The 26,861-nt window shown below is 41.8% G+C and overlaps 3 protein-coding genes across 3 annotated transcripts; 2 read left to right on the top strand and 1 right to left on the bottom strand.

The window, feature by feature from the left end:
- Nucleotides 1-518: 518 nt before the first annotated feature.
- Nucleotides 519-10,398, top strand: wrnip1 (WRN helicase interacting protein 1). Its single transcript, XM_037788524.1, has 7 exons — nucleotides 519-1,205; nucleotides 2,830-3,024; nucleotides 4,701-4,939; nucleotides 6,353-6,573; nucleotides 7,926-8,081; nucleotides 9,374-9,453; nucleotides 9,549-10,398. The coding sequence occupies exons 1-7, from the start codon at nucleotides 546-548 to the stop codon at nucleotides 9,822-9,824; spliced, it is 1,827 nt and encodes a 608-aa protein (XP_037644452.1). The 5' UTR covers nucleotides 519-545; the 3' UTR covers nucleotides 9,825-10,398.
- On the bottom strand, nucleotides 10,392-12,550 carry LOC119499256 (chymotrypsin-like elastase family member 3B). The gene is made up of 7 exons (XM_037788525.1): nucleotides 12,433-12,550; nucleotides 12,175-12,349; nucleotides 11,923-12,048; nucleotides 11,031-11,167; nucleotides 10,784-10,926; nucleotides 10,545-10,697; nucleotides 10,392-10,459 (listed from the first exon to the last, which is right to left on the bottom strand). Exons 1-7 carry the CDS (start codon nucleotides 12,470-12,472, stop codon nucleotides 10,442-10,444), a joined length of 792 nt encoding a protein of 263 aa, XP_037644453.1. The 5' UTR covers nucleotides 12,473-12,550; the 3' UTR covers nucleotides 10,392-10,441.
- A 3,858-nt stretch (nucleotides 12,551-16,408) lies between these two features.
- Nucleotides 16,409-26,861, top strand: LOC119499178 (ATP-dependent RNA helicase DHX30-like). Its single transcript, XM_037788432.1, has 19 exons — nucleotides 16,409-16,667; nucleotides 16,800-16,930; nucleotides 18,587-18,697; nucleotides 18,786-19,049; nucleotides 19,141-19,290; nucleotides 19,378-19,530; nucleotides 20,706-21,173; nucleotides 21,353-21,736; nucleotides 22,977-23,055; nucleotides 23,156-23,260; nucleotides 23,353-23,528; nucleotides 23,619-23,825; nucleotides 23,918-23,999; nucleotides 24,095-24,288; nucleotides 24,379-24,538; nucleotides 24,625-24,782; nucleotides 25,062-25,162; nucleotides 25,249-25,388; nucleotides 26,111-26,861. The coding sequence occupies exons 1-19, from the start codon at nucleotides 16,412-16,414 to the stop codon at nucleotides 26,377-26,379; spliced, it is 3,588 nt and encodes a 1,195-aa protein (XP_037644360.1). The 5' UTR covers nucleotides 16,409-16,411; the 3' UTR covers nucleotides 26,380-26,861.

The following is a 26,861-nucleotide window of genomic DNA, read 5'->3' as shown; positions in this document are numbered from 1 at the left end:
TCCGACCGGGTGCCGGTGTCTCCCTGCGGGCGCAGTTGGGAGACGATAACGTTTCTCTTCCTGCTTCAGCCCCGGCACCGACCCGCTTTTCCTGCTTCAGCCTCGGAGGCTGAAGCAGGAAAAGCCAACACTAGGATCAGCATTGATTCATGGAGAGACCTTCATCTGGTCAGCTAATATAGAGTGATATTGTGGTTTTAGCTGAAGTGTGTTGCCTCACTGTTTTAAGCAATGCTCGTTCATGTCTATTTAGAGCAAGCAAGCGCGAGCCCGACGTTGGCGTTCGTTGACTTAACGGCCACAGGTGTCGCTGTTCACAAGCATTTCTGATTCTTACAAACAGTCCCTTTAAGTGATATATGTGCACATATACTAATCATAGATCAAAACAGCTAAAGCTAAATTTGGCTGAATTATAAAAGGCAAAAGTGGTAAAATGAAGAGCCGTTTGGGAGCCGAAAGAGCCGGCTCTTCTTAGTTGAGCTGAGCCAAATGATCTGACTCACTAAAAAGAGCTGGAATTCCCATCACTAGTGGGAACCAGCATGGCGGCCGAGATGTCAGCAGCACTGGACAAAATGCAATGTCCCCTTTGTTTTAAAGACTTCACGTCCGCCACAATTAACGGACACCTCGACCTGTGTCTGCTGAAAAGCGACACTGACAGCAGCAGTCTTTCGACAACAGAGGAAAGTGAACCTCCTCTGAAGAGATCTCGCATTAGTGGACCACCGAGCAGCCCCGTTGTCAACAACAACAACAACAACAGCGCGGCCAGCAGCTCGTTCTCCTCCATCTCCATGGTGACAGCAGGAGCGCCGTCATCTCCGGTGTTTTCTCTCTTTCAGACCAACAAAAGTAAAGTTCTAAGTGAACGGAATGGTTTATGTTCAAGTCAACAATCTGCTGTCAACAACAAGGGAGTTAAACGTAGTCTGGTGTGCGAGGAGGAGGAAGAACCAGGACCAGCAGCAGGTACAGATGATCTGAAACCGTCTGGATCAAACACACAGACTTTCACTGATTTATCAGCCCGGACTCTGCTGACCACAAACAAGCCTCTGGCGGAGAGGCTGAGACCAAACACACTGGAGGAATACTTTGGTCAAAGTAAAGTTGTCGGCCAGCAAACACTCCTCAGGTCACTTCTGGACTCCCAGGAGATCCCATCTCTCATCCTCTGGGGACCACCTGGATGCGGAAAGGTGATGATGACTAGTGATGACGCAGCATCCCCTACCCATAATTCCTTGCCCTTCTGTCAATAATCTATTAATGCAAATGTTTTTCATTTCAACAGTTTAACTACCAGACACTATAACTGCAACGATTAATCAATTAGTTGTCAACTATTTAATTAATCGCCAACTATTTTGATAATCGATTAATTAGTTTGAGTAGTTTTTAAAGGGACTGTTTGTAAGAATCAGAATTGCTTGTTAACAGCGACACCTGTGGCGAAAGTCAACGTCGGGCTCGCGCTACATAGACATGAACGAGCATCGCTCAAAACAGTGAGGCGACACACGTCAGCTGAAACCACAATATCACTCTATATTTCACCTGCTTGGCAGTAATGTTAAAAGTAATGAGTTTTGGTCAGAGATGATAACGTTACTCGCTGCAGAGCCCCGTCACTTCACAAGACACGGGAAACCTCTGTTGGTCTGAAGGAGCTGCAGCATTTATTTCTGCACAAACGTCCACTGTACATTCACTAGATATTCTCAGAGCTACTAACTCTCCTGCAGTGTGTAGTGTGCGCGCATGCACGTGAGGTTGAGCGAGCTGAGTGAAGGCAAGCAGGCAGCGGAGCAGAGTACAGCAGAGACTCCGGCCCTGGAGACCAAAGCTACGGTCTCCCCCGCGTCCTCCGATCGCGGCCAACACTGTTTTGCAAGACGGGCTTCACTAGATAACTAATAACTAATATAATGTGTTTTTCAGCGAAAATGAGAATAATGATATACAAATTATCATTCCCTCTACTATTGCAAATCATATCGCAATTGCAGTAGGCTATATTTTTTTGATTAATTGTTTAATCTATAAAATGTTAGAAAATACATGTCCATCACAATTCCCCATAGCCCATGGTGACATCATAAATGATGATGGTCCATCCAACAGTTCTAAGGCCATAAGATATTTAATTTTACAATTATATGAAAAAGGAACTAGTGAACATTTGGCATTTTTTGCTTGATAAATTACTCCAAGGATTAATGATTAAAAATGTCTGTCAATTTTTGCATCACTTCATCACTATGTAGCTATAACAAGCAGTTAAGTATTAATAACTCAGGTTAGTAGTAGCATAGATTTGCATTGATCTTCCCTCTCTTGCACTTGATGAAAAGAGAGTGGAAACTTTTACAGCGTGTTGAAAGAGTACGTTATTCCCTCTCTGGCTGCCAGGTTGGTGCTTGCAACTGTTCTTTGTCAGAGCTGAATACAGCATGTTAATGACTTCCTAGGTATGCCAAGCTACTATGCTGGATTGTTGTACAGCAGCTCGCCATACTTAGACGTCGTCAACATGCTTTTAGTAACACTTTAACTCCCTCTGTCAGTTGTCTTGCAGCGGTCAGGTTTCACAATTGAAAGGTTATTTTTGGAGCTTGTTATGAGGATTTACAGCGAAGACGAGATTTACGAGGCCCTCAAAGGAAGGTGCATTATATGCCCCTGGAAAATTAAAAATGAATGACTCAAAAACTGGAGATTAAAGATGCCATGCTGGTGCTAATAATTTGTCCCATTTAGATTCCAAAGTACATTGCAAGTGTTTTAATCAAATTACCTTCTATGTGTTTTGTTGTCTTTCAGACCACTCTGGCTCACATAATTGCCAGCGGCAGTAAAAAGAAGGGAACAGCTCGTTTTGTCAATCTGTCTGCCACCAGCGCGTCCACCAGCGATGTCCGAGAGGTGATCAAGCAGGCGCAGAATGAGCTCCGACTGTGCAAGAGGAAGACCATCATGTTCATTGATGAAATTCACCGCTTCAACAAATCCCAACAGGTGGAGTATTGAGCCAGAAAGATGTGTTTGTGTTTATATTAGAAGCTGCAACTCCAAAATCCAGCCAGTGTTTGTATTGTCAAATGAGTCAAATAGGTCAAAGGAATAGTTTGCCATTTTTGGGAAATATACTTATTCACTTTCTTGCTAAGAGTTGGATAAGAAGATTGATACTGCTCTCATGTCTGTCAGTCAGATCTGAAGCTACAACCTGGAGATGGTTAGCTTAGCTTAGCATAAAGACTGGTGCAGCGACTTCAGGAAACAAACTAAAAGCCGCTGAGAGGCTGAGGTCGGGCCCGGTTTGCTTGTCCGACGTGCTACTAAAATGATACACTGAGATTAAAAAAATACGTTGTACAAAATCATATTTAATGAAAATGATCAACTTCGTTCAATCTTCCTTTATCTTCGAACTTTTTTATCAACATAACGTGCACGAAATCAGAATAATCAACAACGATCAAAAGAAAATAATCGTGATTACATAATAATAAATGACAATATCACAAACTCTAACGAATACCAATGCCAAAAAATATAAACCATCATAACCCTAATTATCATAACTACAAACATTACTCCTTTCTGAAATCGTTCATGGCTCCTACAACAGGAAGCAGGGGAACCAGCTAGCCTGGCTCTGTCCAAAGATAAAAATACTGTTTACAGTCTGTCTTAACTGCTCCGTTATGAGAATGTGCTCACTCAAAATAAACACTCACACTAGATCCCCTCTAAAACGATACCAACCAAATCCTTTGTTTGATTCTTGGAAAAGTATATTATTGTTTGTGAGTCAGTAGAAGAAGAAGAAATAGATTGTATTTTGCTTCTAAAACTGAGGCTGCGTCCAAAATTCCCCACTAACATGCTATTTAGTACTAAAACAGTATGTGAAATTTTTTAGTAGTGTCCGAAACCTTATTACAAAACCAATAGTACACAAATTACATACTATTTCAGGTGAAATATTACAGTATGCAAATGCTGGACACTCCGGGGTCATCAATATCCCACAATGCAATGCGGTAGTGACGTTCATAACATTGTTGACGGTCAGCTCTGTAACATCAATAACGCTTCAATTTAAGTGTAAGTATACGATTTCACTTTTCTAGGCGTAACATATATTTCGTGTTTCAGTCACATGAGGTTGGCACGGGTTACCATGGTTACACGTCTCCAACCGGCAAGGAGGCTCTCAGGAAGTGACGACATAAATTACTGCTTAGTGCGTCCGAAAAGATACATACTGCTGTTTATTCACACAAAAATATATTGATACATAGCATGTGATTTTGCAGATAATTAATTGTTTTTATTTAATTTTAGAACATGAATCATGAGTAGCACTAATGTAATATAACTTATTCACTAAATTTCAAATGGGTTAGATTTGAGGTTTAGCCTCTTTTTTTCTGTTAAATTGCCAGCTTATAGTAACTCATTCAGGGCTCTGCTTGCTTCCTATTCTTCAACCTTTAATTTTTTTTGTGTAGCCTTTTGTTACATGACAGTAAATCCCAATGCTAGCTAGCAAAGAGGCTCAGTCAATAGTAGTGAAACAAATACTCACTCCTGATATCTTGTCACGTCAGAGATGGTCATTGTTGTTTTTTTTCCTCCCATGTTTGCTTTGCTCTCTCCTTCTCAATATTTGTGTGTACCTGTAGGACACCTTCCTTCCTCACGTGGAGTGCGGGACGGTGACTCTGATCGGGGCGACCACAGAAAATCCGTCCTTCCAGGTGAATGCTGCGCTGCTGAGCAGGTGCAGGGTGCTGGTTCTGGAGAAGCTCTCTGTGGAGGCGATGGGCTCGATCCTGGACAGGGCCGTGGCCACGCTGGGGATCAGAGTCCTGGGACAAGATCCAGCAAATCCTGAAGATCAAGACCAATCAGATGGCCATGAGTAAGTGGTGTCACAAATCATGACCGGGTGTCACCGGACAACTTTGTTTGAGTGGGAGGCCTGTTGTCTTCTTCTGTTCCTGGCTTAGTGGGTTCAGTTAGATAACATATGGGAGGCGTGTACTAGTAGCTGTTGGAGCCACAGCAATCCCCTCCACTCTGGTCTGGTCTGATATGTTGACAGAAAAGAATTTGCTTATGAGTTGTGGACAATAAGACAGCTGTTAACTGCTGGCTGCAGATGGTATGTGATGATGATGAAGATGATGAACTCCAGAGATGTAATCAAATAGTTTTGTCCAATTTTTGTTTGTTTTGGATGCACTGAAATCTGGGCCTGTAACATGCTGCGAGATTAAAGGGTTAGCCGGCTAACTTGGGGTTTAAACCAGAATGAAGCTGGCTCACTTTTATTTGGGATAAATCACCATGGTAACCGATACTACACAGCTTAGAATACAATTAGAAAATACACTCAATTAGCAGTTTATTAGGCACTCTACGCTAAAATTAATGCTAATTCAACAGTCCTGCAATACATCTGACCTTCATGAAGGTTATAATGTTTTTATTGAAACTCTTTTAGAGAGGTGTTGACTCAACTTTATGATCATTTTGAAGGCTGTAGTTTGTGTCGGTGCTGTTGAATTGTTTTGCGTTATACTAACAGCTATTATTTTGTCCAGCCTATTTATCAATTAGGGTAGGGTAACTAACAGAAACACCTCTCTGTATGACCCAATAGAGAAACTGGAAACTGAGTGTATATTCTTCATACATATTTTTGAATTTGATAACTCTTATACTCAGGATCTCTGGGCAATCACGTAATACTGTATGCTCCAAGTTTAATTTACCATCTCCTACACACTATAGTGTTGTTGTTGTTGTTGTTGTTGTAGTACTTGGAGAAGAGCTATTATTGGGCAGTTATCAGAGCAGACTGAAAATTGTGCACGCATTAAGGAAGGCACCAGGAGTATTAATGATGCTTCCTGTGCATACTTAAAGAGAGCAGCCCAGGGGTCAAATTTTGTCACCATTCGAGGCACTTGGGCCTCTGAGGAGCTAAAAACAGTGGCGCCCTCCAGAGGGGCTCATCAGCGAAGACAGTTTGAGATGAGGATGATAAGAAGTCTTCAGCACGGACATCTGATGTAAATGTCTGATTTCCTTGGTGTTTATCTGCGTCCTTGAATTCCTTCTTTCTCATCTGTAACATGATAATTCTGCAGTGATTTTATTGTCAGACTAGTTAAATGAGTAGAAATAATTAACATTAATATTGCAATGAAATACATGTTATCATTAATCATTCAGGGAATTTTAATTTCTTATGTATTGCTTCCTTATAAAAAAACAGAAAGTGTAAATACTGATACACTATATCTGATATATATTACTGCTTTCCTAGGCCAAAGATTTTCATTGAACAAAAAGCTCTGGACACCATCGCCTACCTTTGTGACGGTGACGCGAGAGTAGGACTTAATGGTCTGCAGCTGGCCGTTCAGGCTCGGATGAACTCGACCCGGCCCGACCCGTCAGGACGAGATGGTTCTCAGGAAATACTAGTGAAGGAGGATCACGTCAAGGAAGGTCTTCAGAGGTCCCATATTCTCTATGATAAAGCTGGTAAGCCCAGATGTACTTGTTTTATCAATGTTATGTAGTTATTACTAACCAAAGGTAACCCATGTGAAAAATCTGACTTCATATTGAAATCTGTTGCTCAAAAACCAAATTTACTTGAATATTGTGGCGATTATGGGCCACGGCAGTAGTTTAAAATCAGGGTTTATTTTTTTTAAACAATTAAGGGAATATCTTGAAATTTTCATCTCTAATAGAAATTTAAAATTTTTTACATCAAAGAAGCCTGGTGTCCTCAAAATCCATTTTTTCTTTAACTTTTTATAGTTTCCTTTTTATTTAAAAAAATGTGTAATGACTATAATCACTTTATACATTCAGAATACACCTGAATGTATAAAATGAATCTGTAATTTGGAAAATGTGCTTCAGGTTAGAGAACATCCGTCTAATTTTGAAGCACTGACACGGCCCATTTAAAAAGGATCCATGTACTGTATGTAATAGTAGGCCTGGGACAGAAGCAAGAAGCATGTTTTAGGATTATGAAAGGGGTGTGTCACACAAGTATTTCCTGCACATTAACATTGCTACATATTTCACAAATCCACGTATTTAAATCCTGTCTGCAGTTTCAGTACAACACCTGCCGCCAATGACTTCACTTAAAATGACCTCCAAATAACTCAAGGTTTTGTGTTTAACAGCCCTATCGCATTACTTTCCACAAACTGTGATCGCTCTCCTGTCACGAGGCTTTCATATGAAATGCACTGAATGATACGAGATAAAAAGCAACCTCAACAATGCGTATAACCTGGGGGTGTTTATAGCCGTGCTCACAGTTGCTTAGGAGTGTTACACGTGTTACACAATACACACATTTAAGTAGAGCCTTTTGTCCTTACAGAATTATATATAAAACTATGACCTGTGCTTAAGATTGGTGTGCTGTACATCCATAACACTAGAAAGTACTATCATTTGGTATTTTCTTAACTGCAATACCTAATGTAATAATGTTTATTTAATGTTTCTTTCTTTAATTACAATATCTATACTGTAGTTTCAGCACTCCAATCATTTACACTTTCCCACCGTGCCGCTCACTCTTTCATCCCATCTACGCTGTCCTGTTACACAACCCCTCAGCTGTCCCAAGAGATTGAGATTTACTGTTCCCTGCTTCACAGGGTGATGAAACTGTCCCTCAGCTCAACTAATGACCTTAATGGAGACAGTATCCTTTTTTATCATCGTGGCTTTATATGGTCTCATCAGTCTTCATTCTTTTTCTTCCAATCTTTGTGAAGGGTTTGGAAAACGGTTGATGCCACCTGAAGAGTGATGTGTCTTCACGTGTTGTGATGTATTTGTTTGTGTGTTACTCAAAGGTGAAGAGCATTACAACTGCATCTCAGCGTTACACAAGTCTATGAGAGGCTCCGATGAGAACGCGTCTCTCTACTGGCTGGGCCGCATGCTGGAGGGCGGTGAGGGTCCTCTCTATGTGGCTCGCAGACTGGTCCGCTTTGCCAGCGAGGATGTGGGTACGTGAAATGATTCATTGTATCATCTCAGCTTGTATTTATTTTTTGATCATTTACTGTATTATGATTATTCAGTTAAGCAGCTGTCAACTTCTAAAAATAAGTCCACAGCACTGGTTACCTATAAGGTTACTGATCATGTGGCTTTGCATGGCTGTGCCTCTGCTCACAACATCATTAAGATGACATACAAGAATGAAGACTGTCTTCTTCTGACATCCCAAATCCCAGTTTATAACTTGCCAAATCTTATTTATCTTATTATTAAGTCTCAAGCTAGAGTAGGTAATCTTCTTTTCATTATCTTAGTTGAAATCTTCATTACATCCCGACAGCAATCAATAAATCAAATGCTCTGACAAATAAGAAAAAAATAATCTAGTTTCTGTGGCTGTCGCAGGACGGTAATAAATCCATCCAGTCATTTAATTCGGCCCAAATATAATAATGTAATGTGATTGGACGGCCTACCTGTCTGTATACCTACCTCCCTGTCTGCCTGCATGCACTCTGCCCGTCGTCCACAAGCTGCTAGCTTGACAGCTGTGAGTTCTAACAATAGCCATGTTTGTTGTAATATGTTTACGTTCATATTGCTAATTTTGGAAAAATGGGTTTGGAGGGAAGTGACGGACTGTCAGTGTTGTCGACTTTCTGGCTAGATTTAGGGACTTTTGGAGCTAGTGCTGTTTTCATTGGAAAAGAGTTGGAAACACTGAGCTGGGTTTTTCAGTTGGATAATTTTAAAAATCAAGCTTATACTTGCTAGTTTCTTAAGATTACCAACCCTAGCTTTAAATTCCATTTAATTAATTTATGGTTTAACATTTAGCCTTCATTTTTTCTGTTGTTTTATCAATTAATTTTGATCTTATTCTGTCAGGCAGCAGTTGCATGTAGATTTATGTGATTTTATTACAGTTATTTATTGTGCTTTTATTGTACTAGTTACAGCAGATTCTAAATTACAGTAAAATCACATCATAGTGATTGCTGTAGCACTTTCTTACTCACAACAGCACTGTACCGTTGTGTGAGAAGAGAATCACTTTCTTTAAACAACCTGATGAACCTGAAGACTTCAAATATTATCTGACTGGCTGATTGCTTAATAAAATGTATATGCCTAACCAATATACGGGCACACTATACGGGACCATGGACAGCTTGTACGTATTACAGGAAATAAAATGCTTACACAGAAATGAGAAAGAGAAGATTTTGAGCAAGAATGTCTCCTTTAATGTAGTCTGACTGGACGGCGTCCGTCTCTTGTCCCATGTCTCTCTCAGGACTGGCAGACCCCGCCGCTCTTCCTCAGGCTGTGTCAGCATTCCAGGCCTGTCACTTCATCGGGATGCCTGAATGTGAGGTAGGCTTACCCGACCAATCAGTGATGGTTTTGAGTCATGTCAACCTGATTGATACCTGTATCCCGGTGTCTTCACCTCTGTTACTGCTCAACAGGTGATCCTGGCTCAGTGTGTTGTCTATCTGGCACGAGCACCCAAATCTGTGGATATCTACAAGGCCTATAATAATGTGAAAGCCTGTTTGAGGAACCACAAAGGCCCCTTACCGTCTGTCCCCCTGCACCTTCGCAACGCCCCCACCAAGCTGATGAAACAACTGGGCTACGCTAAAGGCTACAAATACAACCCAGCCTTCAACGGCCCCGTAGAGCAGAACTACTTACCTGACGAGCTGCAGGGAATCGACTTCTTCACCTGGACGCCTTCATGAGGAGCTGTTGCAATGACTGAGACACAGCTTGCTGAAATCGGTTAAAAAAACAAAACAAGGCTGCTGAATGAAAACCTCTTGTCAAATGATCCGTTTTTTTTAAGCAGCTGCTGATCCAAATTCACATTTACAGTTAAGATTTTGACATGTCTTTTAATTAATTGATTATTTGCAAAGGTAAAAGAAGAATTAAGCGTCCGTCCATCAGTCAACCATCATTATGTTCAAATTTCTCTCCAATTTGACTTTAGTCTGTTGTTTTTGAATGCATTATAAAGGATATACTAACCATTTACAGTTCATTTACTTCTAAATATGTTCATAATAAAGTCATTAATGTGTTTAAATAAATAACAATATCAAATAAAATACAGTAAATATACAGTCTTTGCATTACCATGATAGATAATGAAAAGTTTACTATGTTAAATAATGTTGATTTATCTTTACCCTGTCCTTGTAACGTCAAACATTGTTTAAACTGATTAAAGTGTTTGTTTCTTTCATGAATGCTATATATTTTTATAATCTGTATATATTTGATGAAATACAAGACAAATATAATACTGAAATGTTATACAGTTTATTGTCCAGTCACTTCTTTGGTTATGGAAACTTCAGTTTTGGACCATGGTCTGAAGGGAAATAACACAGGATTTAGTTTGTACATTTCACAAATAGCATATAATTACATTGTTACTTTCATGTGGCTTCCCTCACCTCGCTGATCCAGGGGATGAAAGTGGCCACACGGGTAAAGACTGTGGGCTTCCGAGGGGTATTACAGCCCAGTCCATTCACAAAACTAGTCACTCCTTGCACGTACCACTTACCATCTCTGCCCTCACAGTTCAGAGGGCCTCCAGAGTCACCCTGGAAGGTCATGGCAGACATTAGAGCAATGGAAAATGGTATTGTCTGTGTCACACAAAGCATGGAGTTGCGTGGTTGTTCCTCACGTGGCATGCTGACTTGCTCTCTCCTCCTGCACAGACCATAGTTGTCTTTGCTGAGCTGCCCCACCAGTCACTTTGACTACAGATAGTGTGATCCACCACAGGAAGTAGGGCCTGCTGTAGTAAAGTCGCTCGAGGACCACCAGCTTAAGAGAAAAATTACATGATAACAACTGGGCATTTGAATAATATTTGAAATATATTTGATTTACACAAGCTGGATGTCAGCAGACTTAGTGGCAGGTCTTACAGTAGAGACGACCCCAGCCTGTGACATAGCAGGGCTGGTTGTGGGCGAGAGAAGCACCATGCTGTGGCAGGCAAGCCGGCTGAACTTTGTCATTGATAACAGCATTTTTCTCCAGCTTAAGCAGGGCAATGTCATTCCTACATAACAGATAAAACATGAAGAATGAAACATGTCAGTAATAATATTCTTTTTAATTGCTCAGAGTCTATTTAACTGTAGAGTTGTTTTTTTCTACAGGTGAATGTATTCATTTAGAATATATATATATGTATATATGTCATATATACATATATATATATATATATATATATATATTATTCATGATAATTCCATCTGTATTTCTAATGTATACTTTGTTAAAAAAAACAATATAAAGCCCTGCATCATGTAATGTGATAAGAAAGTGTACATTTCCCAGAAGTCAGTCAGAGTTGGGGTTGCTGAGAGAAAGTCACTCTATATAATGACATAATAAATGCTGCTCAACATTCTTGTTGTTTTTTTGTTTTTTTAATTGCCAGGGTTTTATATATATATATATATATATATATATATATACTAAACAAAGCAAAAACCTGAACATCTTGTAAATATTCACTGTGCAATAATATGAGTCGTGCAATACCTGCAGAATGTGAATGTCTTGTGTGTGGTATGTGTGTTTTTATTATTATTATTTTTTTATATATATATATATATAGTTTTAGAGGCACGTTATTGTCTATGTTTCTTGCACTTTTTAAGGATTGCATTTAAATTTCGTTGTACTTGTACAGTGACAATATAGATATATTATTTTCTATTCTATTCTATATATTTAATAGTTATTGATAATCCACCACACATCTGGAGCGTTGGAGTTGTTATATCGAGAAGGGATGGTATAACCTACCCACAAGACACACAGTTGTTGTTCCATTTGGGATGGATGATCATTTTTGCCACCATAATTGACTGTTCAGGTCCCTCCTCCTTGTTCATGTCATGCTCAGCAAGAACCACCCTGTATGTGTGGAATCTGGATTGGAAAATAAAGTTTCAAAAATAAAATATATGGTCCAACGTGGAAATGTAAGCCCCCCATTTATTTTAGTTGTTGCTGTTTTTCTGAGATGTTAAATGACACAAATAAGCTTCTCCTCACGTGATGCAGTGGGCAGCAGTCAGGACCCAGTTAGGAGCAATAAGTGTTCCTCCACAAGTTGGGAAGAAAGACTCCAAAGAGACCTGCCATGGCCAGCTGTATGGGCGGGCCTCCTCTCCATTCACCACACGGCTGCTGGTGTTGGGCTGGTAGCTGGGTACTCCACACCCAGACACTTTAACACAGGGAGACACTGCTTCAGATTCACTTCATGTATTCATTCCTAACACTACATGAATGTGTTCAATGTGAACTCACCCGTTGTAACAACCAGGAGGAGGACAAGTACCAGTTCCATCTCTTATTCGTCGTAAAGAGCTGGTTTATCATGCAGAGCTATTTATGGGCAGCAGTCCAGACACAGCCTGGGAGTTTTCCATGTGGCAAAACTGCTGCGTACCAACAAAGAAGTCAGATAACGGCTGGATATCAGACTGTACTGTTTATACAGTACTGTATTTGCAGACTGAGACATCCCGATAATGCTATGCAATACACAAATTGACAGCTGGTACCAAATAGGGACCCACAGCTGTTGAGGCACCACCACAATTTCAGATTTTACTGACCAGAGTTAGTGTTTTATTCTGACCTGGGGCCCAAAATGTATGTTTCTAGTTTTAAGACTGGTTTCTAGGTTTTTAGGCAGGAGGAACTACGTAGTCTGTTATAACAGCAGTTTAAGAGGGGTTTGTAAATGATGGTTAAGGCAGTTGGGTTTCACTGATGGACCATTCACGGGATCTCTGGATCTCAGGATTAAATTAAGGAAAGGGGGAAAATCATGTATCACCCATAAAATCTAATTAGGCAATTTAAGGGGTTTACTTTTTGCCTTTTAAGAACTTAAAAGAAAACCCAAACTGATCAAATTGACAAATGAATGAATATGAAATGAAATGAAACGAATATTAAAATATGAGTCTTGCCCGTGAGAACTTAATAAATATATGGATAAAGAGTTAATAAAACCGCAAATTGATAATTGATGGATTTGACAAATATTCAAAATGTATACGTCAATTAAGGGGAGTGTTGTACCCCTTAAGATCTACTTAACTTGTTCAATTACGGTAACTGTACATTCACTAAATATTCTCAGAGCTACTAACTCTCCTGCAATGTGTAGTGTGCGCGCATGCACGTGAGGTGAAGCGAGCTGAGTGAAGGCAAGCAGGCAGAGGAGCAGAGACTCCGGCCCTGGAGACCAATGCTACGGTTTCCCCCGCGTCGCTCGACCGCGGCCAACACTGTTTTGCAAGACGGGCTTCCCTAGATATAACTTTGCGGTTTAGGTTCTTCTGTGTAGTTTGTGTTGGAGTCTTTCCTGAACAGCGTAGCCACACGCGAGCACGCATGGGACACCGACCCGGATTGATTTATACGTGTAAGAAGTTACAAACAGTCCCTTTAATGGATATATTGATACACCTTTAAAAAAAAGCATATCTTAATAATAAAGGAACAGGACAAACATTCCATATTATTCCAAAAAGCTTTTGCAAATTAATTAAAGATGAATTGTTATGTTACTGTGTATGTTATATGTTAATGTTATTTCTAAGGGATTCGTTTTAAAGGGACTGTAACTTTTTAAGCGTATAAATGTAGCGGGTCGCCACACATGCGCGTTCGCATATGCGCGCTCGCGTGTGGCCGGAGCCTTGTCTCCGCTGCCTGCTTACCTTCACTCAGACAGAGCGCGCGTTCTCGCGTACTCGCTCCACCTCTACTAGACGTGAACGCGCGCTCACTCCACACTGCAGAAGAGTTAGTTTAGCTCTGAGAATATCTAGTGAATGTACAGTGGACGTTTGTGCAGAAATAAATGCTGCAGCTCCTCCAGACCAACAGAGGTTTTCCGTGTTCTGTGAATTGACGGGGCTCCTCCACCTGTTACGTTGTCGTCTCGTTACCCACCGGGTGCCGTTGTCTCCCTGCGGCTGCCGGCTGCGGTCGGGAGGCGATAACGTAACTCGTTGAGGAGCCCCGCTGCCTGAGGCAGGAAAAGCCAACACTAGGATCAGCAGTGATTCATGGAGAGACCTTCGTCTGGTCAGCTAACATTACTGCCAAGCAGCTGAAATATAGAGTGATATTGTGGTTTTAGCTAGTGATGTTACGTGCTGTGCTGAGGCTTCGGAGCGTGTGATGAGTAATCCAGGAAGTTCTCCGCGATGCGCGTATCGAGGCTTGTATCATTTTAGACCAATGACGTCATTGATGACGTCCGAAGCCTCGCTGCCCGGCCATACCGCTGACTGGTTCAGGAAGTGGTTCAGATCTTCACTGGTTGAACCAATGCCACTTTCCAGAAGTGACACAGAATACTAATATTACCCCCCCCCCTGCCATTATTATATTATATTACACTACACAACAATACAATTATTGACCAAAGGATTGGTTTACCCACATAAGATGCATTACTCATAAAACAATTACAGTTTATTATACATGTATGTTATATACTCATAATATACTGACTAGAAAATATACATTATATTATATATTATATAGATATAAATGGATTACATGGCAATATATATTTTTTTCATTGTTTATAGTCATTCCCAACAGCCGTTACTGGCGCAAAATACAGTATATCACAGATCACATGGTTAAGATCATATCTGCCTGTTTTACACTCTTTGACCACCAGGTGGTTTCGTGTGCACATGAAGCCTCGAGAAATGAACCCTTTTCCGAACCAATTTGCTGGAAAGCTTCAAAGCTTCATGAAGCTGCAGCTCGCCATCACTAGTTTTAGCTGACGTGTGTCGCCTCACTGTTTTGAGCGATGCTCGTCCATGTCTATTTAGAGCGAGCACAAGCGCGAGCTCGACGCTGACTTTCGTTGATTTCACGACCACAGGTGTCGCTGTTAACAAGCATTTCTGAAAGTTACAAATAGTCCCTTTAAATCAGGGGTGCCCAATACGTCGATCGCGATCTACCGGTCGATCGCAAAGGTAGTGTGGGTAGATCGCATGGCATTATAAAAAAAAAAATAAATAAATAAATTTAAAATAGACGTCAGCCAACAAATTGCAACACGGTTTCACCTGAACTCATCTGGAGTGGAGGATGAGATTTTGACACTACAAGCTGACATTCAGCTTAAGTCCAGGGCTCATGGACAGTTCTGGAACTTCCTCACAGAGGAAAAGTACCTCAACATGAGGAAATGTGCTACCTCCTTGACTGCATTATTCGGCTCCACTTATTTATGCGAGTCAGCCTTTTCCCACATGAAGATTATTAAGTCCAAATGCAGTTCCACTTTGACTGATGATCATTTGGAAGTGTGCTTGAGGCTGGCTATCAGCAGCTACTGTCCGGACTATGCATCCCTAGCTGATTCCATTCAGTGCAAGTCATCAGAGTAAGGTAATGACAACACATGTACAGTTATATTGTACAATATGGGTTCATGCAGTTATGCAAGGTACACCAACATATATTGTACATATAAAGAATACTCAATATATTTATAAATAAATATATGTTTTGCATTTTTATAGTAGGTAGATCATTTTGACTTGGTCATTTTATAAGTAGCTCGCATGCTGAAAAAGTGTGTGCACCCCTGCTTTAAAGCTGCAGTGCGTAGAAATCCGGAAAACGCAAAATCCTGCATCCCCTCGAGCTGCTCTCTCCTCTCTCTCCTCTCTCCGCTCTCCCCTCTCTGTCCGAAGCCCCTCCCCCCACACGAGAACGGGCATATGCACGCGCTTCATATGTGCTCGCTACATCTGAGGAGGCTACCGCAGCGAGCAACACATCATCTTCTAACGACATCAACAGTTTGGACTGTCTTTTTGAAAGTCTGTCTTTCTTTTTTTGGGTTGTTTTGAGGTGTAGGCAGTTGCTGCCAATGCTGGAATAGCAAGCTTTTCAGTAGGTTGTTCCGCCATTGACCGAGGCTTTCACTATCTGCAGAGACCAGACGTGAACGCGCATTTCCTTTTGTGGAACAGCCAAAAGGAACGCTCTCTCTGAAATGCCCTGTGATTGGTCAAAGTCTGCCGTCACGGGCAAGATTTTCTAAAGCCTGTAAACAGAGCCATGAGGAGGTGCAGAGGTGTAGTTTTCTCTCAGATCACTTGAATTACAATATGCTGAAAGGTTATTATGGAATTTTTGCCAAATTATGCCAAAATATTGTTGCCTACTGCCACTTTAAATAGTGCTTACAGCTCCACCAGTAAATAAAACAATTCCCACTCCTCGCCAGATGTGTCGCTGTGAACACTCCGGTGAGTCTACTTCATTCAGCCGCAGAAGAAGAAGAAGAAGAAGAGCTCTCAGAGTAACGATGGCGTCGCCCGGTGCTTTACTCGTGCGGTTCAGATCGTTGTGTAATGTTGTGAAAAGTCTTCATACTGGAGGACAAACAACAGCGTCCAACTGGGGCAGAGAGACACGGTGGTACGGGACAAGAGCACGGAGCCTTCAGGAGCAGGGGACATCACATCTGGACACCAGACGAGGTGAGAGTTATCTAACAGCACTAAACCTCAAGGACAATCCTCAACGTGCTTCTATTTACTGTTTTAACCTGAGTTTATAGTGGTGAATAAAACCTCGTTGACCTTGCTGTGACCTTCCTCTGTTCTGTTTAGATAACCCAAACCTCCTGAAGGAGTTCCCGGATCCTAAATGTCTCTTGAATAACACCATCTCTCGTTCACTGGGAGTCAACGACCTGTCGCAGCTCATCCAGTACAGCTGCACGGACAATGCGGGGGTCAAGGTCAGAAACTACATGAATGAATGAATGACCTGGCTAGCTCAGTCGGTAGAGCGGGCGCCCATGTGTGGCCAAGGCTCAGACCTGGCAGCGGTGGACCCGGGTTCGAATCCGGCCTGTGGACCTTTCCGCATGTCATCTCTCTCTCTCTCCCCCTTTCCAAGACTCTATCCACTGTCCTATCAATAAACGCTTAAAAAATGCCCCCAAAAATAATAATAAAAAAAAAAATTAATAAAAACAGATGCAAAATAATAACAAATAAAACAAGAGTAATAGTGTGTGAAAAGGAGTAGGTAGAAGTAAAAGTTATATTTCCCTACCTCTTTCTCACTTCTCCTCTAATAACTCATATATGATAGAATGATAATATATATAAACTATACCAGATTTATTTACATCCCAAATTAAATATATGAACAGCATCCCAAGTTTATTTACATCCCACTAATCCATCCAGAGTTAAAAAGTATATAACCAACCTTTAACGCAACCCTTCCACATATCTCTTTTTTGTATAGCTTTTTAAATTGATTTATATTTGTGCTCCGCTTCAACCCATCACCTCCTAACCCATTCCACAAATCCACCCCACTGAAATACACATACTCTTCTTTGTTGTAAGAACACAATGCTTTTTAAAATTCAATTTTCCTCTTAAATTATAACCCCTGGAAGTGAATTATATCTTGCTTTGAACATAATTATTGCGGTTTTAAATTTGACCAAATTTAAGGAGTTCAAGTATCTCGGGGTCTTGTTCGCGAGTGAGGGGACGATGGAACGTGAGATTGGTCGGAGAATCGGAGCAGCAGGGGCGGTATTGCATTCGCTTTACTGCACCATTGTGACGAAAAGAGAGCTGAGCCGGAAGGCAAAGCTCTCGATCTACCGTTCAATCTTCGTTCCTACTCTCACCTATGGTCATGAGGGTTGGGTCATGACCGAAAGAACGAGGTCGCGGGTGCAGGCGGCCGAAATGGGTTTCCTCAGGAGGGTGGCTGGCGTCTCCCTTAGAGATAGGGTAAGAAGCTCAGTCATCCGTGAGGGACTCGGAGTAGAGTCCTTGCTCCTTTGCGTCGAAAGGAGCCAGTTGAGGTGGTTCGGGCATCTAGCACGGATGCCTCCTGGGCGCCTCCCTTGGGAGGTGTTCCAGGCACGACCAGCTGGGAGGAGACCACGGGGAAGACCCAGGACTAGGTGGAGAAATTATATCTCTACTCTGGCCTGGGAACACCTCGGGATCCCCCAGTCAGAGCTGGTTAATGTGGCCCGGGAAAGGGAAGTTTGGGGTCCCCTGCTGGAGCTGTTGCCCCCGCAACCCGATCCCGGATAAGCGGTTGAAGATGGATGGATGGATGGATAAATTTGACCAAATCCATGAATTTCAGTGCATGTGACTTTAAAAACAGTGTGTTCATGTGTTCCCTATATCCCACATTATTTACTATCCTGATTGCTCTCTTTTTGTAGTCTGCATAATGGTTGTAAGTTGCTTTTATAAGTGTTACCCCAAACTTCCACACAGTAATTCAGATATGGTGATACAACCATATCATACAAAGTCATGGGTGTTTCTGGAGACATCATGTCCACTGTCTGAGAGCTAATGTCACAATGTAATTTAAGCTTTTGTTTTGTAACTGTGTGTGTCTGTAGAAAGCCACTGTCACACTGTCGTGGCCCTGCAAGATGGAAGAGGAGGGTTTTGCCTCCAAGAAAATCGATGCAGAAAGATATGCTGCAGCTGCTGCTTGTTTGAAGCTCAGAGTAAGCTGCCTTGACCTCAGACTTTATTATAAAGTAGGCACGTTTGTACTTGAGTATGTAGTGATATTTGATCCCTTCCCCTGTACAGGAAATGGGTGTCATTGGTCCAAATAATCAGCTACCTAGGAGGGGAGCTGGCAAGGGAACCCTACAATCACAACTCTATAATGACGAGGAAGACTCTTGGGCTAAAAGCGTCCTTGCTTCGAGAGGGAAAGCAGATGAACAAAACCAATATCTGCCTCCCAAAGAAGACCCCTCCAATATCTCTGAAGCGCTTTCCTTGTTTCCACAACCTAAATCTCTCCTCACCAGGGTCATCCAGGTGGCCACGTCATCCAACAGAATCAGGGTCGGTAGCTCTCATCCTTTGCACAATGAAAGCTAAGCTCTTAACTCATCGTGTATTCTAAACTGTCTGTTTGTTTTCTCTATCTTTACAGGAGCTAATGCAGTACAGAACAACAGGAGGGAAGCTAAAGAAGTGCGACCTGACGCTGCACTGGCCAGAGGAGTTGACGTTCTCCGCCACGGCGACCAGCCGGATGATAGCGGAGAGGAAAGCTGCAGCTCTTGCCTGCATGAAACTGAAGGTGGGGATCATTTTTGGGAAAACTACTATACCTTTACCTACATGTTTAGAGCTGTGTTAAAAACATGCATCATGTCACCTGGTCCAGGAGCTGGGGCTGCTGGATAAAGACAACAACCCGCTGTCTCACGTCAAGTACCATCGAGAGAAGGTGAGGGAGGCCGGAGAGCGAGAGAAACGCCCCCTCCCCCTGGAAGTCCCAGAATACCTGGAGGAACACATGAGAGAGTACCTTGCACAGGTCAGTCTTCACCTCATGTGAGAAAGGGGGGAAGAGATTTTCCTATCATGTGTGTGTACTACATAGCCAAAAGTTTATGGACACATAATCTGTGGACTTTTGATCCTGGAAGAATTTTAATTGAAACAGCCCTGTGTTAACTTAAAACAGTTCAAAGTGGGCTGCATTAGTGGGTGCGTGGTGCTTCAGGTATCAGGTGAGACACAAAATACAATCCAAGAAGTCCAGTTTGAGTAACAGATCCATGAGCTTGAAGGGAAAACAGTCGCAGAAACACTGCAAAACAGTTTACAATACTATAAGACGGAATTTTACACATCTGGAAAGTCAATACAGCAGCAATTATTTGGATACGTTCAGTCTGTTGCTAGTCAAGTATCATGCTCAGTTGATTACAAAATGATCCTATACAAGCACTGTACATAATGTTAGCCCAGCAGCCTATTATTTACACCTGAGATAACAGATTATGATTGTTTCTGAGGTTTTTAATAGTCTTTTAATATGCTTTTAACAAGGAAATAATGTCATCCAACATCAGTACCTCAACTTAATGTTCTTGTGGCTAAAAGGGTTCCTGCAGCCAGGTTCTAACATCTTGTAGAAATCCTTCCCAGAAGTGTGGATGCTGTTATAGCAGCATATAGAGAGGCGAAGTCCCTCTTCTTCCAATGGATCCCATGGGACCTTATTTCGGAAAACATATGTACGGAAGTCAATGAGATAAATATTTGTTTTTATCCCGTTTGAATTGCGCCATGAATCACATGTATGATGTTTGTCAATTCAAAAGATCATTTTGCAAGTCAAGAAAATCTCAGTTTGTCGTAGGTCTTAGTGTGAAACTGCTCAGTGAACTACATCTCTTATCAGCCGGGAAGCTAAAGAACGAGTGAGACCCGTTATCTCGTGTGACTACATCCCAGTACGAAACACACAGGCATCATAGCTTCAGCGAGAGAGACGTTACTTACGTGACTTTTGGGTGTGTTGGTCTTTCTAATTACATATTTTCACAGTCTGATACTTCAACAGTTTTACATCAAAGTACAACCTTCTTGACTTGCAAAATTAGATTTGAAATTGACAAACATCATACATGTATGTGATTCATGGCGCAATTCAAATGGGATCAAAAAAATATTTCTAAAACGAATGCCTCATCTTTCTAACAGTACCCAGTGGCAACAGAAGTACAGAAGCTTTGGGAGGAGGAAGAGATGAGAGGACAGCAGACGGTAAACCAGGAGGAAGAAGAGGAAGACGAGGACTTGACAGACGCCATCACAGGCAGGCAGTACAGACCACTGTCTGAAGATGAGGCCCAGCGGCTCAACACCTACCTGCAGGAGGAATGGGAGACCGCGAACCCTGGGCTGAGTGTGGAGCTCCCGGTCGATGCTCACCGTGAGCGTGTGATCTCGGCAGTGCAGTCGTCCAGGGTGATCGTGATCGCCGGTGAAACGGGATGCGGGAAAACGACACGGATCCCCCGCTTCCTGTTGGAGGAGAGTGTGAGAGGTGGAAAGGGGGCAGAGTGCAACATCCTGGTGACCCAGCCTCGTCGGATCAGTGCCGTATCCGTGGCCCATCGTGTCGCTCATGAGATGGGTCCAGCTCTAAAAGGCTCTGTGGGATATCAGGTAGACACAAGTTGTTATTTACAGCATGTTTATATAACCCGTTTTATTGCAATAATCAGTTATAGCCTCTAGAGGGAGCACCTTCTGTTCTGTACTGAGATAGCAAAAGCAGAAATATCAAAATAAAATCTGAATATTTTGGAGTTTTTGTCCAAAAAATAATTATTTTCTCTGCGCAGGTGAGACTTGAGAGCCGACCACCAGAGCAGAGCGGAGGAGCCTTACTCTTCCTCACAGTGGGCGTCCTGCTGAGGAAGCTGCAGTCAAACCCGTCCCTGAAGGGAATCAGCCATGTGGTGGTGGATGAGGTTCACGAGAGGGACATTAACACAGACCTGCTGCTGGCTCTGCTGCGCTCCAGCTTAAAGGAGAACCCTGACCTACGAGTGGTGCTTATGAGCGCTACTGGGGACAAGCAGAGGCTGTCCCAGTACTTTGGGGGCTGCCCAATAGTTAAAGTGCCTGGATTCATGCACCCAGTAAGGGACAGATACTTGGAGGATGTGCTGAAAGAGATGGGACGCCCAATGCCAGTCCAAAAGAGAGCGGTGACAGACAAGCAGGTGAGACTCGAGTATGTAGGGGTGAATTCAGGTAAATTGGGACAACATAAGAAAACCGCATTGTACTTCTGCCCTGGAAAGTGTAAGTCAAAGCAGTTAGTGCAGAGACCTTGCTATGGAAGTGACATCACATGGGTGTGTATGGTCAGCATCAAACAGGAAGTTGACCCCAAATAACAAGAGGTAATGACATAAGCTTCAGCTTGATTTTAATATAACGTTATAAAATTTGAGGGTGTAAGAAAATATTGATACACATGAGTATCGCAATATTATGTTGTGCGATACTGTATTGATTCTCAAAAAACACTATCGATTTTTAATTAACCTCTTAAAAATCCGACTCACTGTCGGGCCCAGCTACTATTCAATATTTCGGAGGTTGTAGCTGGCTCAGTTTTAAAGCTAGAGTGAAGTTACTGGCATCATAGGAAACTACAAAACCTAAGGTACCATTGGTTCCAACCATGTCATACTAGCTTGTCGAGAAGGAGGCAAAATAACGTTCCAAAGTTAAGCTAAATTTTGTCGAGGAAAAACTGGCATGCCGATTTTCGAAGGGGTCCTCTGACCTCCAGATTTATTTTTGGCTATTCTGACATGGTGTATTTCTGGTGTGTTCTTTTTACTATGACAGCTTTCCTAAAATTGGATTTAAAAAATCACAATATATTGCCTTGCTTACAGTATCGCATTACAGTATATCGCAATATATTGAATCGTTATCCCTGTATCATGATGCGTATCGTATCGCCAGATTCTTGCCAATACACAGCCCTAGTAGATATAGGTGATATACAAACATGTATGCCGTTAACAGTCGGACGGCGTTAAAAGGATACCTTAGACATATGTTTAAGGTTAAGAAAAACAAGAAATCAGTTTAAATATTCATTGAAATATGTCATTAGGGTCTAAAGCAAGGGCCTACTCTAATGAAACTGTGTCTGATATTATCAAAACACATCCCTGAAAAATAGTTTTGTGTCAACTACAACAAAATGTTGTAAAAATATCATACACATTTAATTTCTTCACATGAAGAAAGTAGATACCTTGAGGAACTCAGAAATGTATCATATGTTGGGTTATTTTTTTAATTGATGACAAGAATGTGATCCCAAGATATAATTACAAAAACTGTCCCAGTATATTCACCCGTGTGTTCCCACTTGTTGTGTTCATAAGTTTCTTTTCTCTTGTTGTGTGTCTCACACATTTATATTTTATTTTGTTTAAGGGAGGAAGAGAGGATGTTACACCAGATGTAGATTTAGTAGCTGATGTTATCGAGCACATTGACAGACATGGAGAGCCAGGTAACTAACCAACCTTTTTTGCTTTTTTGCTTTTATAGCGGCCTTTAAGATGATGGCTCTGAATCACATTTGTCAAAAATGCTCTCCCCTCATGCTTCAGGTGCAGTGTTGTGTTTCCTCCCTGGATGGCAGGACATCAGGGCTGTTCAAGAGAAACTGGAGGAGAGGCACCACTTCTCCTCAGGCTCACAGATGATCTTGCCATGTAAGAGAGTACAGACAGATTTACAAAGACTGGTCTTTTGTCCTCCAAGTATAGAGAAAGGATTTCTAATGTATTTTCCCCTTTTCTTTTAGTGCACTCTAGTTTATCAGTAGCAGACCAGCAGGCAGTGTTCCAGCGCCCCCAAGTGGGCCAGAGGAAGATTGTTCTCACCACTAACATTGCTGAGACCTCCATCACCATAGATGACATCGTCCATGTGGTGGATGCAGGAACTCACAAAGAGCAGAATTATGACCCACGGACTAAGGTTAGTTTCAAAGTATCTGTCTTATTGTAAACCTTGCAATTTGTTGTATTTTCTGAGAATAATTCAGTTGGTTTCATTTTGGTTTTTCAGGTCTCCTGTCTGGACACAGTTTGGATATCTCATTCTAATGTCATTCAGAGAAAAGGGAGAGCAGGGCGATGTCAGCCAGGACAATCCTACCACCTGTTCCCACGACAGCAGCTGGAATCCATGACTCCCTTCCCCATCCCTGAGATCCTGCGCACCCCGCTGGAGAGTTTAGTAGTACAAGCGAAAATCCACAGTCCAAACTGCAAGGTACTGAATGCGAACAATGGTTTTTGTGTATTTTTTTCTGCTAGTTTGTGTATTTCTGATGTATTGAATGATGTAACTTTGTGTGTGTGCAGGCTGTAGATTTCTTATCCCAAGTGTTGGACAGTCCGGATCAAGTAGCTGTGAGAGATGCTGTCCGAAATCTACAAGACATTGGTGAGTGATGTTCTGTGGCCATCGTGTGTGTCTGACTTTATATGCTGAATGCAAGATTAAATTAATGTCTAAGCTGTCTGTGTTGACTTTTGTAGGAGTCCTGGACAAGACAGAAACCCTGACGCCTTTAGGAGAGCGTGTCTCATGCATGTCGTGTGACCCTCGACTGGGCAAAGTGCTGGTCCTGAGTGCCATGTTCAGATGTGTTCTGCCCATGCTGTCTGTAGCTGCATGTCTGACCAGAGACCCTTTTCACAACAGCATGCAGAACAGAGCTCTTGTTAGCAAGGTGAGATGTTTTAACACTCACCTGTTTGTTATAAATTGTAATCCTGTAGTAATTATTTATCAATCAGTCGTCTGTATTCTGTTTGTCCAGGGGAAAGAGGCTCTGAACAGGTCCAGCTACAGTGACTATTTGGTGTTCATTAGAGGTGTGTTGGGCTGGAGGAGACTTCAGCAGGACGGGGACAGAGAGGACAGGGATGAATATCTGCACAAGCACACTCTGTCAAGGTTCAGCCTACGATTCATCAATGGTTAGTTTGAAGAGCACACACACATTCATTTAGACATTGTCTCAGTACATTGTCGGCATTTAACGATATCTGTTTCTGTGCTGCAGGTCTCATCTCTCAGTTCAGCGAGAACCTGCGTGAAGCCGAGGTGGTGTCTCGTGCCAATGAGTGCCAGCGTCACACTTCTCTCTACAACGAGCACAGCAACCAGGATGAGCTGCTTAAAGCTGTACTGCTGGCTGGACTCTATCCCAACCTCATTCAGGTACATGGCAAACAAGTCTATTATACTACTTTACACAGTCTATTTTCCTGCTGTGCACCATTAAAGATCTAAATACGGACTCTTACTGTAGTAGTGGAGGTATGTCTTTAATTATCTGTTTTTGTGTTGTTTCTAAGTTGCATCATTTTATTATATTAAAGTTGGAAAGTATGGTTGTCTATCTAAAAGCCTACTTGCACCTGTCTGGGTCAAAGCCAACATTAGATGTTCCAGCATCACATGGGTAAAAAAAAAAACTCACACTTATTTTATTCTCAGGTGAAGAAAGGCGCTGTGACCAAAGGGCGCTTTCGCCCCAACAGCATGTCATTCCGCACACACAGAGGGCCAGTACTGCTTCACCGCGCCTCAGTGAACAGGTTTGAATGTGCTCCAAAATTCACCTACAGCAGGATTTTACTTTCATAGTGCGTATGTAAACTCATTGTCTTTCTTTGTGTTGTAGGGGAAAAGAACAGCTCCCTAGTCGCTGGTTGACATTCTTCAGCGCTATCCAGTCCAACGGGAACGTTTTCATCAGAGACTCTTCTACAGTCCATCCACTCGCCCTGCTGCTGCTCACAGACTGTGATATCACAGAGACAGGTATGTCCTGCTCTCCATAAAAAGGAGTTTAATGACAAAGGCACTGGTGCTTGGGAGAAGGATTAGAGGGCAAAAGAACCCTCTTAATCAGACTGAATTGAGATTCAATTTCACTGCATTAATCAACCTGATATTGTGCTCATGTTAGCCGTTTACTGTTTGGGAGGTTTTGTTATTTCGCCTTGAAGCGTCTATAATCTATATTTTTCTAAAAAGAATGTATTGGATGACAATGTGAAAGGATTTGCTCGTAGTGATGAACAGGTAACAAGTTTTATACTTCTTGTGACTAGAATACATTTGACCTTATTTCCATATATGTATTTTGTGAATGCCCTACCCTCTATCTGAGCCGTTTAAATGCATTAACCGTCAGCTGATTTGACCCAAACATTTTAAGTAATAAGAGGAAACGCCCATTTGTTTTTTTCCCGTGATAACGAGTTAATAATGTCGTTATCTCAACATAACGAAGCTTGTTTTCTCGGGATAAGGAGTTAATTATCTCTATAAAGACATAAAAAAATTAATTGCAAGCACAACCATTCTCAGCTTCCATAATTAAATTTATTTCAGAAATGTACATTAAAAAACATTTTGCTCAAAACAGTAACTACAGAATATTATATCGAGGTATTCCTCCGAAACACTTAAACATTATCACCCTCTTAGATTCTCAGACTTGCAGCAAATCTTTCTCTGTCCTTTCTCTCATGTCCCAGTGAACGGAGACAGAGTGGACGTATCCTTTCCTGGATGCTCTCTGGTGCGCTGTGAGTTATCAGTTGAGACCTGGGAGCTGCTGTGGGAGCTCCGCACTTCCATTCAGACCATGCTGTACCGCAACCTCAACAATCCCAGCAACGCAATCAACAACTCTTCTCAAGACGGAAAGCTCATCTCTTTACTCGTAGAGCTGCTCAACAATACAGACTCAAACCCTTTTGCTCAGAACCACAACAGTGATAACAGTGACAGTGAGGTGGATTGATGACATTGAGAACTTTCTACACGTGTGCGTTGGATCTGCTGGCTGGTACAGAGGAACCAAAGAGGATGATGGTTTGAATGTTGTTTTCTTAAAGAAAGTTTGAGTAAATGAGTTATACTCTGCTTAACTAATCAGGACTCTTGAAGAGCAAAAATCCGTAGTGGACTGTTGTCTGCTACTGTTATTGTTGAGGTAAATGATGAACTCTCATGTAGAGTGAGGTAATCCATTGGTTTGGATTTTGGACTGTGGTTTATTATTTATGGTGATTTGTGCTTTCTGAAAAGCAGAAGTTGAATTTTACTCAGAAGGGTCATTGGCCAAAGGTTATTAAAACAGACTGCATGCAATAAATGATGTCATATTTCCATCCATCCATTATCTGTAACTGTTTATCCTATTCAGGGTTGCGGGGGGCTGGAGCCGATCCCAGCTGACATTGGGCATATTTATTGCAATAAATATTCACTTGCCACCATGAG

The sequence above is a fragment of the Sebastes umbrosus genome, chromosome 12 (assembly GCF_015220745.1).
Source record: "Sebastes umbrosus isolate fSebUmb1 chromosome 12, fSebUmb1.pri, whole genome shotgun sequence".
Lineage (NCBI taxonomy): Eukaryota > Metazoa > Chordata > Actinopteri > Perciformes > Sebastidae > Sebastes > Sebastes umbrosus.
The sequence above is the reverse complement of the archived record's forward strand: the minus strand, read 5'-3'. Positions and strand labels throughout refer to the sequence as shown.

Excerpts from the sequence above, each read along its gene's own strand:
- wrnip1 (XM_037788524.1), top strand. The coding sequence starts at position 546 with ATGGCGGCCGAGATGTCAGCAGCACTGGACAAAATGCAATGTCCCCTT. Across the intron at positions 1,206-2,829 it reads GACCACCTGGATGCGGAAAG|ACCACTCTGGCTCACATAAT; the intron begins GTGATGATGACT and ends GTTGTCTTTCAG. Across the intron at positions 8,082-9,373 it reads CTTTGCCAGCGAGGATGTGG|GACTGGCAGACCCCGCCGCT; the intron begins GTACGTGAAATG and ends TGTCTCTCTCAG.
- LOC119499256 (XM_037788525.1), bottom strand. The coding sequence starts at position 12,472 with ATGGAACTGGTACTTGTCCTCCTCCTGGTTGTTACAACGG. Across the intron at positions 11,168-11,922 it reads AACAACTGTGTGTCTTGTGG|GAATGACATTGCCCTGCTTA; the intron begins GTAGGTTATACC and ends TCTGTTATGTAG. Across the intron at positions 10,698-10,783 it reads AGAGCAAGTCAGCATGCCAC|GGTGACTCTGGAGGCCCTCT; the intron begins GTGAGGAACAAC and ends ATGACCTTCCAG.
- LOC119499178 (XM_037788432.1), top strand. The coding sequence starts at position 16,412 with ATGTGTCGCTGTGAACACTCCGGTGAGTCTACTTCATTCAGCCGCAGA. Across the intron at positions 18,698-18,785 it reads CTGCTTGTTTGAAGCTCAGA|GAAATGGGTGTCATTGGTCC; the intron begins GTAAGCTGCCTT and ends TCCCCTGTACAG. Across the intron at positions 24,000-24,094 it reads CCGAAATCTACAAGACATTG|GAGTCCTGGACAAGACAGAA; the intron begins GTGAGTGATGTT and ends TGACTTTTGTAG.